Source organism: Argopecten irradians, chromosome 11 (genome assembly GCF_041381155.1).
Source record: "Argopecten irradians isolate NY chromosome 11, Ai_NY, whole genome shotgun sequence".
Lineage (NCBI taxonomy): Eukaryota > Metazoa > Mollusca > Bivalvia > Pectinida > Pectinidae > Argopecten > Argopecten irradians.
Window position 1 is genome coordinate 36,495,423 of NC_091144.1, and position 13,766 is coordinate 36,509,188.

Sequence of the window (13,766 nt, forward strand, 5' to 3'; positions counted from 1 at the left end):
TCAAGGGTGAATGAGTTAACAAGCTCCTCAAGGTATTGACATTACACTGACTGACTTGTAATGAACTAGAGTTACCTTGATCCGCTGAGGGAGCGACTTGGCGGGCGTCTCATAACCATCCGGTTGGTGCTGTCTCGAGGGACAAGTGGTGTAGGCGGACCACAACCCCAGGAATGGGCATACTGGGTCGCAGGGAAACATTCCGACAACAGGCACAGAGCATGGCAACATCCGTACTAGAGAAATGGATTAAGTACATGAATAAAGTAAATACCAAACAAGAGATCCCAGAGGGATCTTGGCGCACACTAAAGAATGATCTACATCTGCTTTTCAAACTTAGACTGCATATGAAATATGAGATGGAGTCCTTCAGTGCTTTCTGGAAATAGTAGTAACAAACTTCAATTATCAAAATCCAAGATAGCTGCCAGCCATCTTGTTGACTGATCGGTCAAAAATGCAATATGCACAACTTAGGCCCTAGGGGAACCTGCATAGCAAATTTGAGACAGATCCCTTCAGTATGGAAGGACGGACCACTGACGAAAGGCGATTTGAATAGCCCACAATCATCAGATATTAGTGGGGTAGAAAAGTAATTTTCTTCATCAAAACTATCTATTAGGACATAAAGTTCAAAACACATTTCAACATTTAGTTAAGATCTATCATAATATAATAACACATTTGAGTTGGATATTAACTATACTGACCGTGTTGTGTTTGACGTTGGACAGGTTAAGTTCGTGAAGAAGCGCCATAATGACACGGGACAGATTACTCTCCACGTGGATATTGGTCACATGATCAGCCCCGAGGTGGAAGGGCTTGACGAGTCCCTGGACCAGGGGTGGTGAGTCTGGAGAGTGGTCAGGGGTCAAAAGGTTACCAGTGTGGTCCTTAGCAACAGCAATCACGGGGTCCTGCTGGCAATGGTCAGCCGAATAGAACAATTGGGGTATCAGTCTGAAACAATCAAAATTAAGGTAATGGTTTGTAAAATAGAACAATTGGGGTATCAAGTCTGATGTATCAAAGGTCAGGGTAGCACAGTTTGACTGTATATTATATTATGACACAAAAAATTGATAAAAGGATTGAAGGAATAATTTAATTTTAGTACTTACTGGGCATGTTCGGTGTGATGACAGCCAGTACGTCACACCTAAGTTAATGTTAGTCTGTACACTTGATAGTCAATTGAGTTAAATTTAGTTAGTCTGTACACTTAATAGTCACTTGAGTTAATACTCACTTGAGTTAAAGTTTAAGTTAGTCTGTACACTTAATACTCACTTGAGTTAACGTTAGTTAGTCTGAACACTTAATAGTCACTTGAATTAATACTCACTTGAGTTAAAGTTTAAGTTAGACTGTACACTTAATACTCACTTGACAAGCGTCTGAGCAGCACTGTGCCGCACTCGGTGATCTTCATTCCCCAGTAGTGGTATGACCACATTGTGTATCACTCTGTGCTGGAGATTCAGTTTCTGAAATCATTAAACAATATTCTAATTAATATATTTATAAACCCTCAAATGACCAAGCATAACTTTATAGAAGTCACTCTTAAGCTATATTGACAGGCTAGTGCTTCAGGAGAGAATTTCTTCACTCGCTTGCTTCTATTTTGAAATTCCGAAATCCGAAGAACAAGAAATCAAATTGGAATGACCTAAAAGATGTTTAATCTGAGCACTAGCACCTAGATGGCCAAGATTCAACCCTGTACATGAAAAGATCAGGGTTCATATGCTTGATCAAGTGGATTTCTATCAGTATTCCTGTTTCCTCCAACTCTTCAGACCCCTCACACACTTACATCCGAAAGTGGTTTGTATAAGTTATATAATTTATCATGCATTTGATCTAAAATACATAAAGCTTATAGCGTTAAAGCACTAGGCTTCATTAGGGAGGCACAAATGGATGGGGCCTTCCTGACCAATCAATCATCCTGTCTGAAGTTTTTACTCACTCTGGAGCAGCTACTCTCACTGTCCACAGAGATCTGACACTATTTATCAGATAAAACAATAAGGACTTTACATATTTGAAATTCTATACAGTATAAACCATCATACAAACCCCTAGATAGTGATGTTGACCTTTCTGTGCTACAGTACAACACAGCTCCAAGTGGACCAGAATTTTGAAGCTAATGTCACTCAACAATTCCAGTAACTCCGTCTGTCAAAAGAGCAGTTTCTCTATCAACATATTTGTTTGAAAGATTGGTTTTTAGCATATTCAAGGTTTTTGCATGAGGTTTCCAATGATAAAATTTAGGTTGTTTTCGATTAAATGATTTGACTAGTTGGACCTAATTGTTCGTTTAAGAATTAAAGATGAATCTATTGATTTTACATTGTTTTCAGACGTGCCTTAACAAAACCCTCACAGGCCTGTATTAAAAACAGCAGGTCTGTCAGTATTTATACTGGAAATAATGACTTTAACAAACACTCGAACCAGTTGTTCCGAAAATAAACAAAAATGGCCCCAGTAATTTCACTAGAAAGCTCAAACATGAATTCAAATGTTCCGTAGATACTTGTTAAACATTTATATAAATGCATGATTGTCATTAAAAGCATTCGATTGTATGTGCATGTATTCACAAATATATTGAATATAACAGAGACGAGAAATAATGTTATCACAAAAATAACGTGTTTTACTGTACTCTTGAAAATACATGTCTGAATGTATTTGGACTTTGTATTACTGTAAACCAACATTTTTTCGTGTGCAATTTATTTTCGCTAATTTTGTGATCACAGTAAATTCACGATTATTCATCTGCGAGAATGCATATGAACCTCGCTTATATTGATATTTATTTGCATATAATTTTCAAATGCGTGAAAGTTAATCTTTGCGAACTTGTTTGAAATTGAAATCGGGAAATTTTGAAAGAAAGTTGGTCTACAGTACTTGAGCTGACACTGACCTTGACCAGCCAGTAAGGGTTGTCCTTGACCTCCATCAGCTTGAGCAGGATGAGCAGGGCTAGCTCACTGTGAACACTTTGTAGGAGTGGACTTATACAGGTCTGTAGAGAAATGATAGCCAAACGTACGGCCACAGAAGAACTGTCCTCCACGATGTCCAGTATAATGTCCACTAGGGACTGGACACTCAGGTCGGTCACTGTCACAACCAAAAAACTTTGAATTTAGTGTCACAATTATGATCCAAGATTTGATCCCAATTAAAACAAGAGGCCCAGAGGGCCTGTATCACTCACCTGGTTTGTAATGCCTAGTAATGTTCTGAATACAGGTTCATTGTTTCTTTTCTGAAGGAATTTGAATATTTACCTCTAATTCCCCTATTGGGCCCCACTCTTTCTGCTCCAGGGGGTCAAAGCCAAAATTTATACAAATTCTGTTAACCCCAAGGATGTTTCTGGGCCAAATTTGGTTAAAATCCAAGCAGAACTATATGACTAGTAGCGATTTATAGGATTTACCGCTATTTCCCATATTGGGCCTTGCCCCTCCTGCCCCCAGGTGTCAGAGCCAAAATTTATACAAACTCTATTCCCCTTCCCCCATGGATGTTTGTGGTCAAATTTGGTTTCAATCCATGCAGAACTCTAGGAAAAGTAGCTATTTATCAGATTTACCTCTATTTCCCATATTGGGCCCCACCCCTCCTGTCCTGGGGGAGTCAGAACCAAAATTTATACAAGTTCTGTTCCCCTTCCACAAAGGATGTTTCTGGCCAAATTGGGTTACAATCCATGCAGAACTCTAGGACAAGTAGCGAATTATAGGATTTACCTCTTTTTCCCCTATTGGGCCCCACCCCTCCTGCCCACGGGGGGTCAGAGCCAAAATTTATACAAGTTCTGTTCCCCTTCCCCCAAGGATGTTTGTGGCCAAATTTGGTTACAATCCATGCAGAACTCTAGGACAAGTAGCGATTTATAGGATTTACCTCTATTTCCCCTATTGGGCCCCGCCCCTCCTGCCCCTGGAGGGTCAGAGCCAAAATTTATACAAGTTCTGTTCCCCTTCCCCCAAGGATATTTGTGGCCAAATTTGGTTACAATCCATGCAGAACTCTATGACTAGTAGCGATTTAAAGGAAATGTTGACGGACGGACGCCGGACGGACGCCGGACGCCGCGCCATGACATAAGCTCACCGGCCCTTCGGGCCAGGTGAGCTAAAAATGATAAATTGGGATCAATAACATCAGACTGGTGTACAATTTTGACAGCTTATTTTGGACCTATGACATCTAGATAAAAGCTTATAATGGCCTAATAATATTACACTGCACACTGCCTTTAGGTGATTCAGGTAAAGTAATAAGCTTATTGTTTCATCACTATGTCATAAAATTAACTTTAAGTTATAAGAATAACTGAGAAATCAAGATCATCAATAGAAGTAGAGGAGTGGAAGCTTTACCTTTGCCTGGTGAGTCGGAGAGCCACTTGATGAAGTTGCCCCGACTCTCCTTCAGGGCGGCCATGATGAGGTTGGCCGCTATCTGAGTGGTATTACCCTTCAGCTGTGGGTCCGGGTGATTGGCGTACAGTAACACATCCTGTATCTCTTGGTCTAGATCTGTGTAAAAACAATCATTGCTTTATAGACAACAAGTCAAAAATACCTTCTGGTCAAGGTAATTGTAAAAGTTTTAATTTGCATAGAGATCAAAATTCATTTTTTTTTTTTTTTTTTTTTGCATCTTCAGAAATATTGTTGATGTATGAATCAAATGAGTGTTATTTTCATAAAATGTTGTTTTTTTTTACATTTAGACATTACTTCCAAAGATTGGGTTTTACGATATAAATACACCAGTGGAACGCACTTAATTTGAAATTGGTTAAATTGAAATACTGCTTAATTCAGAATGAATTATAATCCATACTCATTCATATCAAAATCTGGTTAATTTGAAGAAATTTCCCCTTCCTCAAAGACTTAAATACAACAAGGTTCTACTGTAAGTGATGAATCTAAAAACTAGACATTTCTACCAAATTAAGAATTTTATAGTAGGTGATTTGGCAGTGATAACCTACCTTGTGTGACGTCCGTGAACAGGTTGAGAAGAAATAGCTGAGGGTACATGGCCACTGCCGAGCTGACACAGGTGAGAGCTAGGGACTTGACACTTACACGGACAGTCTTGTCGGGTTTGAGAACCCGCCGACATCCCGACAACAGAAAGCGCGAGGCTATGAACCTTATACAGTACACAATAGCTGGTTGTTTGTCTATGATGGAACCAATACAGGCACTCACATCCTCACCAGGAGATGGCAGCAGGCTACGATCCCCCTCCACGAACACATCCTCTATCTCCGGGTTTCCGTTGAGGTCCTGACTAACACCCTTCTGAAGCGACGGTTTCCGTGTCGGACTTATACTCTGTATACTAAGTAACGTCTCCTGACTACTACTACAAACTTGCGTCATGTTGGATTTCTCCGATTTATCCTCGTTGAGATCCCCAATCTCTATCCCCGAGTATTCCGAGTCGGTTGTTGTGACGATAACTTGTGTATCCACGGGACTTGTTCCGTCAGATCCGCCAACTGCCCCAGGCTCCTCTCCACGGGCTACAAATGTGTTGTATACAAATGAAGAACTGTCGGACGAAGATTCACCTGCAGGATCTGCCAAGGGATCTGGAATATCCGTATCATCCTCTAGTCCAGACTCCTCGGCCAGTTTACTGAAGGATGGAACTTCCTGTAGAGCTGAGGGGCAAATTAAAGTTAAGGTTAAATGTTGTGAAGAGGAGTGTTAGTCTGGGTTACAGGCTGAAGATTGAAATAACAAACACAAGATTCCAGAAAGGGAACAGCAAAATCATTATTTATAATACAAACATAACGGAATGATTTAAAGCATGTTTATTACAGAATCAATTAATGTGAGTGAGTACAGCACTGGTCCAAATTTTCAAAAATAAATTAAATGAAGCGAAATCTCACACAGGACTTAGGGGTATGAATAAAACAGTTATAGGCATCTGTAACATGCAATCTAATTAATATTAGACTTATTAGAAATTCTGCTCTGCTACAGTGCTATATGATACGCTCCAATACAAGATCTAACAACGGTCCATTCAGGGTCACCTCTGCATGACCCCTTGCCTAGAATGGGAACATCTAGGGATGTTTTAGCAGACATTTATGTATCCGAGAGAATCAACCACACTAAGATTTCATAGGGGTCAAGCTGAGGTGACCCCAAACAGAGAAGTTGTTAGATCTTGTTTTGGAGCGTATTGTAATGCATCTAAGTGGAGAGGAATTACAAGTCTGATTTTAATTAGATTGCTGTAAAAAGGAGATACTCCCTGCATGTTCTATTTCTGAATAGTTGCTAATATTCGCAGGGGTTTTAATTTCACTAAATTGCTGATCTGTCTAAATTACAAAATTTAATGCTATCTCGAAATTTATCAAAATTATGACTTTACATACGCTTTTCAAAGGCTACAAAGATAATATGCGAAAAATAAACCCTCGCATTAAGTTCCAAACAGTAATTCAGGAAGTTTTACACCCGCGAAATTTCACAACTATACAGTATACAGGGGGTAGCTGGTGAGGTAGGGAGAGTTGTTATAAGGCTACTTACAGTCATTGGAGGGGGAGGAGGCTTGGTCAGCGAGGTAAACAAGGGTCCGGGTGATGGTACCTGGCACGGTCAAGATGGACACTAGTAGAGGGGTAGGGTTACGTAACAGCTGTTGGAAGGCCTCCAGGGCTGAGGTCACCACATTATGGTCCCTGTGGGTCATCAGGTGCAACAACATCTGGATCACCTGTCAACAGAGGAGTCAAATTACCAAGTCGGTTGTTTTCGTGAGTCAAAATTTTTGTAATTAACCAAAAACAAATATAATTTATGACCATATACGCTAATATATGAATTTGCAATCATGGGGTCTTACTGAAAATTGTGTATCTTATTTTAACTTTTATACAATTATTCACAGAATATTTAATTCAAGTTCAAGCATAAGTATATGTATAAATTTGCAAAAATAATAAGGAGTTTAAAATACTTCTAAAATACACAGTAAAACATGTCTTAGCAACCACCTCTGTATAAAGACCACCTGCTTAATAAGACCTCTTATCTAGGATCCAAAATGGCAAATTTCAACACAATTCAACCTGTGTATAAAGACCACCTGGCTATAAGGACCATTTTCCTCTGTCCCTTTGGATGGTCTTTATAGACAGGTTTGATTGTACATGTACCTTATATTCACTCAATTCATAAATCTTTTACTTCTGTCCTTCATTGTTCTTCCATCCTCAGTTCTCAACTCAATCTGCGCTCTTCTAAGAAGAGAAGTGTTTTCAGAAGATCTTCCAGCATTAAGACAAGTAGAAGAGTTACAAATCAAGTGATCGGAAGTTATCTTCTAGAAGTTGAAGAAAGCAAATTTAGTTTAGCTATGGGACGACTTCCGCAAAGAACATCAATTGAATTTAGGTGCTAGGATTACCTTGATGAGTTGCTCTTTGCTGACAGATTCAGTCTTCTCCTTCGTCATTACACCAAAACTACCCTTCATTCCCTGCTCCGAGAGACTAGCCTCCCCGAGGTGGGGGACGAGAGACCGCATACATAATACCACGCCCATCAGAGTGTGTAGATCCTGATCTCCGTCAACTGGCAGAACCATATCTGGAAGTAGATTTCATATCTTATAAAACAGGAGTTTCAAACATACAAACTAAAAGTATGAATAAAAAAAAAAGAATGGCCTGAATTACTGACACTGATGGTCATCTGGGATTTTTTCTCTCTCTTACAACACTAACCCAGTAAGACGTTGAGCAGATAGTTGTAGAAGGACGTCGGGCTCCTGGAATACTGACAGATTAGTACCAGACTAGTGGCCGCGGTTCTACGACAGGACGCTGACGGAGACTTCAGGTTAGGCAGGAAAGACTTCAGTAACACCTACAAATGGAAATCAATGTATAATATTTATGAATTAACAAAGTGAGGCGGGAAATACTTCAGTAACGCATAAAAATGGAAATAAATGTACAGTATATCATGATGAATTTATCAACTAACAAAGTTAGGCAGGAAAGATGTAAACTAAACAATCAACCTACAGAGTTTTCTCCCTTGCGGGTAGGTATCCATTGTGACATCATCATTTTGTGAACAAAATTTATGTCAGTCTTTTCTGAAATGTATGACGTTCTGCATGCAAATTAACACATGATGTCACAATCAATACTTACAAACAAGGGCACATAACTCTGTAATATGCAAATACATAATACCATTCTAAAAAATCTGTATAAAAAATAATTGCGAAGTACGTCAGTTGTTTTAGCAGGAAGTGGATGGTGCCTTATGGATGCCTTATGACTGGAGAAATTCAACTGACTGGAGAAATTATGACTGAAATTCAACTGACTGGAGAAATTCAACTGACTGGAGAAATTCAACTGACTGGAGAAATTCAACTGACTGGAGAAATTCAACTGACTGGAGAAATTCAACTGAATAGAAGGTATTTATCGACAAAGATAACCATCATTTCAAATTGAAAATGGAAGATCATTTCTGAGCTGACACAAAATGATAAAACTATTCAAACTTTAAAACAGAACATGTATGTTACTTACCTTGATCTCTGATTCGTTAGCAAACACCATAAGAGCTGGACAGATCTTGACCATAGAGCTGAGAAGTGTTTCTTGTACGGCTTCTTCTTCTCTCTTACATATCCTCGCCAGACACGGCAGCATGTTTACCATATACGGTCTAAACATCACATAGCACAAGATGTGTCACAAAACTATTATTTATTTATTTAAAGAATAATTCTTATAATAAAAGTACAATAAGTATCTCAAAACCATAAAAACAATAAAAGACAATACATAAACAATGTAAATAAACATATGCATCCAGTCTGTTAAGATTCTTTTAGCTCTGATGTTGACAATATCAACTAATAAATTCTCACCTTTATTAAAGAAATCTAGAACTTTTTCCTGAGAATTTTAAACTATTATACACACTACATTAAAAAAAATGTAGTTGTTTTCATCTTTAATCTGTTTTTTATTTCATTTATTTTGAAAAAAGTGTAATTATTTGGACAAATATCTGTCCTACTTACCTGCATTTTTGAGGTCTGATTAAGGGAGCCATTTCAGCAAATCTCCAGAGTGCAGCACGCAATGTTCGCGACGATCCATTCTTTTTTATTTCCTTATAAAGCTCTACCTGGAGTCGTCCAAGGTTTGTCTCTAGAAGAACCTTCATTAAGGAACAAAGAGAACAGAAATGCATAAGTACAGCTACAAAATTTTCAAAACAATAGAGGATCTTACATGAGTGGTTATTTGATATGAAATTTATTGAACAAGTTCAATAATCAAACTCAATAACAAGTTTAATAAACTTCACATTCCAGAACCACAAGTGTAAGATTCTATTTATCACATACCATTTTGATATGAAATTAATTAAACAAGTTCAATAATCAAATTCAATAACAAGTTAAATCAACTTCACATTACAGAACCACAAGTGTAAGATTCTATCTACCACATACCACTTTGATATGAAATTAATCAAACAAGTTCAATAATACAATTATTTAGCAAGTTTAAAAAAATTCATATTACAGAGCCATAAGTACAAGATTCTATATATAACATACCAGTACAATTTCTAATGGAAATATAAGCAAAACTTTCAACTTGGTTTCTATATACAGATCCATCTTAAATATGACATTTTCATCTACCAACTTGGCTAATTGTTGATCAATACTTCTTTTACCTTTATGGATCTGTTGATACATTCATCGGCCACCATTCTCACATCAGACTCAGCATCGTCACATAGATTAAGGAATGTTTCCATAGCAATTCCAAGGAATTTAGGGAAATCAATGATAGCTCTGGAAACACAGAGAAAATAATAAGAAATATTCAATATTGAAACCACCAGATAGTTTTCTGACAGAAACCATTTACGCAGTGAATTAAGCCTTCTCCAAACTTGCATGCAACACTTAACATTTAAAAATGGATTTTTTTTTATTTCAGGATCAACTTGACATCTTAGGATCAATGTTAATTAAGACTTTGAATAATTAAACTTTCTTTTAATACATTAAACACTTTCCCCTAAAATCCTCTTTGCAAAATTCAGGTATGAAAGTAGAGTTTATGATAAATATTTAGTGTTTTTATTTATTTGAAAGCAACAATGTTCGATTCTAATAAAAAAAATATCTAGTGTTTTTATTTACCGGTACTTAAAAACAACAATGTTCGATTCTAGTTATAAAGATTTATAGATGGGACATACCTCATGTTAGGAGCACAAATACAATCAGCTACAATATTACAATTTATCATTTTGTCCTTTTTGCTGACAGTCTGGTCTTTTTTCCTATAAAGAGAAATGTCTCATATTTAGTAATCATTACGTCAAGCATGCGATTGTGAATATCAGACCTTAATAGTGGGGGTTCGAGATCCCAAAACGACATGAGTAAAGCATGAACTACCATCGATAAGTCACACATTCTGGTGATTATGACATCACAAAAACCATTTCAAAAGATACTTCACAATTACCGTAATGTGGGACTTATTAACGGTAAATAATGTACTTTACCCACATTGATTTTGTATTGAATGGCCTTGACAGTTTTATTATAAAATATTAAAGTGAATAGTCGGGCAAAGAAAACCAGTCTAAATGTGTTCATTGGCCTTCCAAAAGTTCTCACATATTAATACGACGGTCAAGTTCTGCTTAGTTTCCCAGTTCTGACCATTAAAAAAAAGAAAAGTTGAAAGCATTGAAAGCGAGGCTGCGTGGAAATGTAACCACAGACATAGTGAGCCGGGAGGACGTTTTAGAATTTCCATACTTTAAATTAATTTCTTCGTACGCTGACAGATTTTGACGAGAGATTTTATTTTTCCATTTCATAAGAAATTATACTGGATACATTCACACCATTTTTACCGACTTTAGCCATCCTTGCCCGACTGTTCACTTTAAATATATAATCTTAAAGACAAAGATCACTGTACTTAATGAATTCGGGCTCATCAGTGTTTTCTTATCACCTGAATAAATCTTACTATAGCTGTAACTGTAATCAGATCCGAGTTGGCAGAATAAATACAGCCTTTGTAGAAACTTCATGTAAGGCCAAAAAAAATTATATGCATGTTTCAGGTTACATGACTGAAAAAGATAGGGTAGGTTGGTCGGGATTTTTTTTTTAATTCTATTTTTTTATTTTTTTATTTCTTTTTTTTTTAGGAGGGGTGGGGGAGAAGTTGAGTGGCTTTATTACTACATTACAAAGTAATTTAATAATACATGTAAATTGTCATTCAGGCTATAGGCTAGCTAGAAGTCTTTTATTTCTCATTACCGTATTCGAAATTGAACTTTATCTGGATAAACATAAAGCATGCGTAAAAATCTAAGTTGACAAATTCACACACAACATTTTTGTTTTGAAAAAGTGTTATAAAATAGCTAGGATCGGAAGTAAAAACTAGGGTAGGTAGGGGTACCTGAAACATACATATTTTTTTTTAGGCCTAATAAGAATACAATATTTATTGCCTAGGTATAATAATAATTCTTTCTTGGGCGGTGATTTTCTTACTCAATAATTTCAGGGGCCTGTACCCTTTGAATTCGGAAAACATCACATATCATCTTACTTAAAACCAGTATATTTTAGAGAGTTTTCTCATAAATTTATTTGGGAAAATATTTACCTTAAATTGGGAAAATACAGCAAAATTTCTCTAGGGAAAGAGGCTTTTACTCGGCCCAAAACATACGTTAAAAATCCCACTGTTGGGTGATACTTACTTTGAATCATCCGAAGTATTCCCTCCGGGTTGGAACACTTTTAAGGCCTCGAAGGCCTTGATCAATTTCTCTATTGTAGCCATTTTAAGTTAACAGAGGGTACACCTACATAACAAACAAAAATTCAATAAGTACAAAAATAAATTCACCATTAGGGGTGTAACAATGTATCGAACTATCAATATATAGCAATTATGTGCCTCTCAATTACATTAATTTGTGGCAAATTCAACAAGTTGATAACTAAAAATTGCCAATAAATGTGGCAAGCTATCGATAGTTTCAATAGTCAGATATTTTTTTGTAGCTTAAAATTATTATGCAATAAGTAAAACAAATGTTTGATACAGAAACAGACTAGCAGTCACGACATAATGTCACCTGTTCCATGCTATTCAATCAAAAAGCAAATATTGATATTGTTCTTGATCATGATCGTTAGTTTGTTTGAATACATGGGTTTCGAGATCCCAAAATGATGTGGGTAAAGTACATGTTATCGTCAATTAGCTGTAGTCCCACCTTCTAGTGATTATGACGTCGCAAAAATCATGTCAAATGATGATGTCATAATCACTGGATGGTGGGACTACTCGATAGTAAATTGTACTTTACCCACGTCATTTTGGGATCTAGAAACCCCCGTATTGCTACTGATGCTTTCCAGCTAGAATGTAAAGGAAAGTTACTCTAAACTAACACTGCACTGGAAGTACAAAATGGTGGCCAATTAAATTTAATAGAATTCAGAATACAATACTATTGTGATTGTAGTCTGCAACGTTTTAACACTATCAGAGAAGGCTTTTCCCCAATAGCAATAGTACTGCAATGGTTTAAATGGTAGACAATATTATTGACCTATTGACCGCCATATATCAGAAATTTAATTGATTTTCAGTTAGGTCTCATTAAAATCTTCAACCTGTTTCATTTTTCTGTAACAATCATTTACTGACCTGATTGTATACAATGTAATCATACTTCGCTGATGTGTGGCCTAGTTGAAAGTGTTTTCCACTAGGACCTGTGTTATTAGTTTAATGTCCTATTAAGAGCCAGGTTTATGTAAGGTCATGCCAGGTTGGTCGGTGGAGGAAAGCTGGAGCACCTGCAGAAAAACTACTGACCAGCAGTCAGTACCTGGCAACTGCATCACATGGGATTCTAACTCGCGACCCAGAGGTAGAGGGCTTGTGGTAACACATCGAGTGATGAATATTTGTGATGTTTAGGGTTTTGACCCTCCTCACCACCTGCATGATGTCATGTTTGGAAACAAATAACAATATAATTGCAATGGAATAGTCTATATTTGTTGATATAACTTCTGCCTGTTGATCTACACTTAATCAGTCTATTCATGAAAAATCTGAGGTCAGCTGTGAAACTATAGATTCTAAAACTGAACCATTTTTTCACATTATGTTGAATCATAACGAATGCAACGCAAACTGAATAAAAATAATCAATGCTTGCAAATTTAAAAGAATCAGCACACTTTTGCCTTTACTAATATGAATTAACGCACATTTGGAAAAATGCAAAAACACAAACTACGAGTCTCATTGTGTGTATAGGTCTCGTGGTCGAAATGAGGCGAATGACCATAGCAAGGACCTAGGATGAATCGGTAAACCGGTGATGAAACTGGACTCCATCACTCATCTTCTAACAAATCTGTTGCATATCTACAAAATGTCTAAGAACTTCTGGTTAAGGCTATAGTATGATGAAATACAAAATTTCATTTTGCAAATATACATTACCTTGGTACCTGGATTAATGGCAGTTCTTTTGTTATTACATCTCCGTATTTATTAGTTGACACCTTCTGCAACTCACATTGGCGGAAGTCACGTGAACAAACATATT

At 36.9% G+C, this 13,766-nt stretch overlaps 1 protein-coding gene across 1 annotated transcript in view; it reads right to left on the bottom strand.

The window, feature by feature from the left end:
* Positions 1–13,752, bottom strand: part of LOC138334605 (huntingtin-like) — a 60,162-nt gene extending 46,410 nt beyond the window's left edge. Inside the window, 16 exon segments of the mRNA XM_069283248.1 lie at positions 76–236; positions 717–969; positions 1,396–1,496; positions 2,095–2,196; positions 2,960–3,159; positions 4,431–4,589; positions 5,054–5,734; positions 6,627–6,813; positions 7,507–7,688; positions 7,826–7,967; positions 8,651–8,789; positions 9,151–9,290; positions 9,819–9,939; positions 10,353–10,436; positions 11,892–11,996; positions 13,661–13,752. Of these exon segments, the coding sequence (XP_069139349.1) occupies positions 76–236; positions 717–969; positions 1,396–1,496; positions 2,095–2,196; positions 2,960–3,159; positions 4,431–4,589; positions 5,054–5,734; positions 6,627–6,813; positions 7,507–7,688; positions 7,826–7,967; positions 8,651–8,789; positions 9,151–9,290; positions 9,819–9,939; positions 10,353–10,436; positions 11,892–11,974 (2,735 nt within the window). The 5' untranslated portion in view covers positions 11,975–11,996; positions 13,661–13,752.
* Positions 13,753–13,766: the final 14 nt, after the last annotated feature.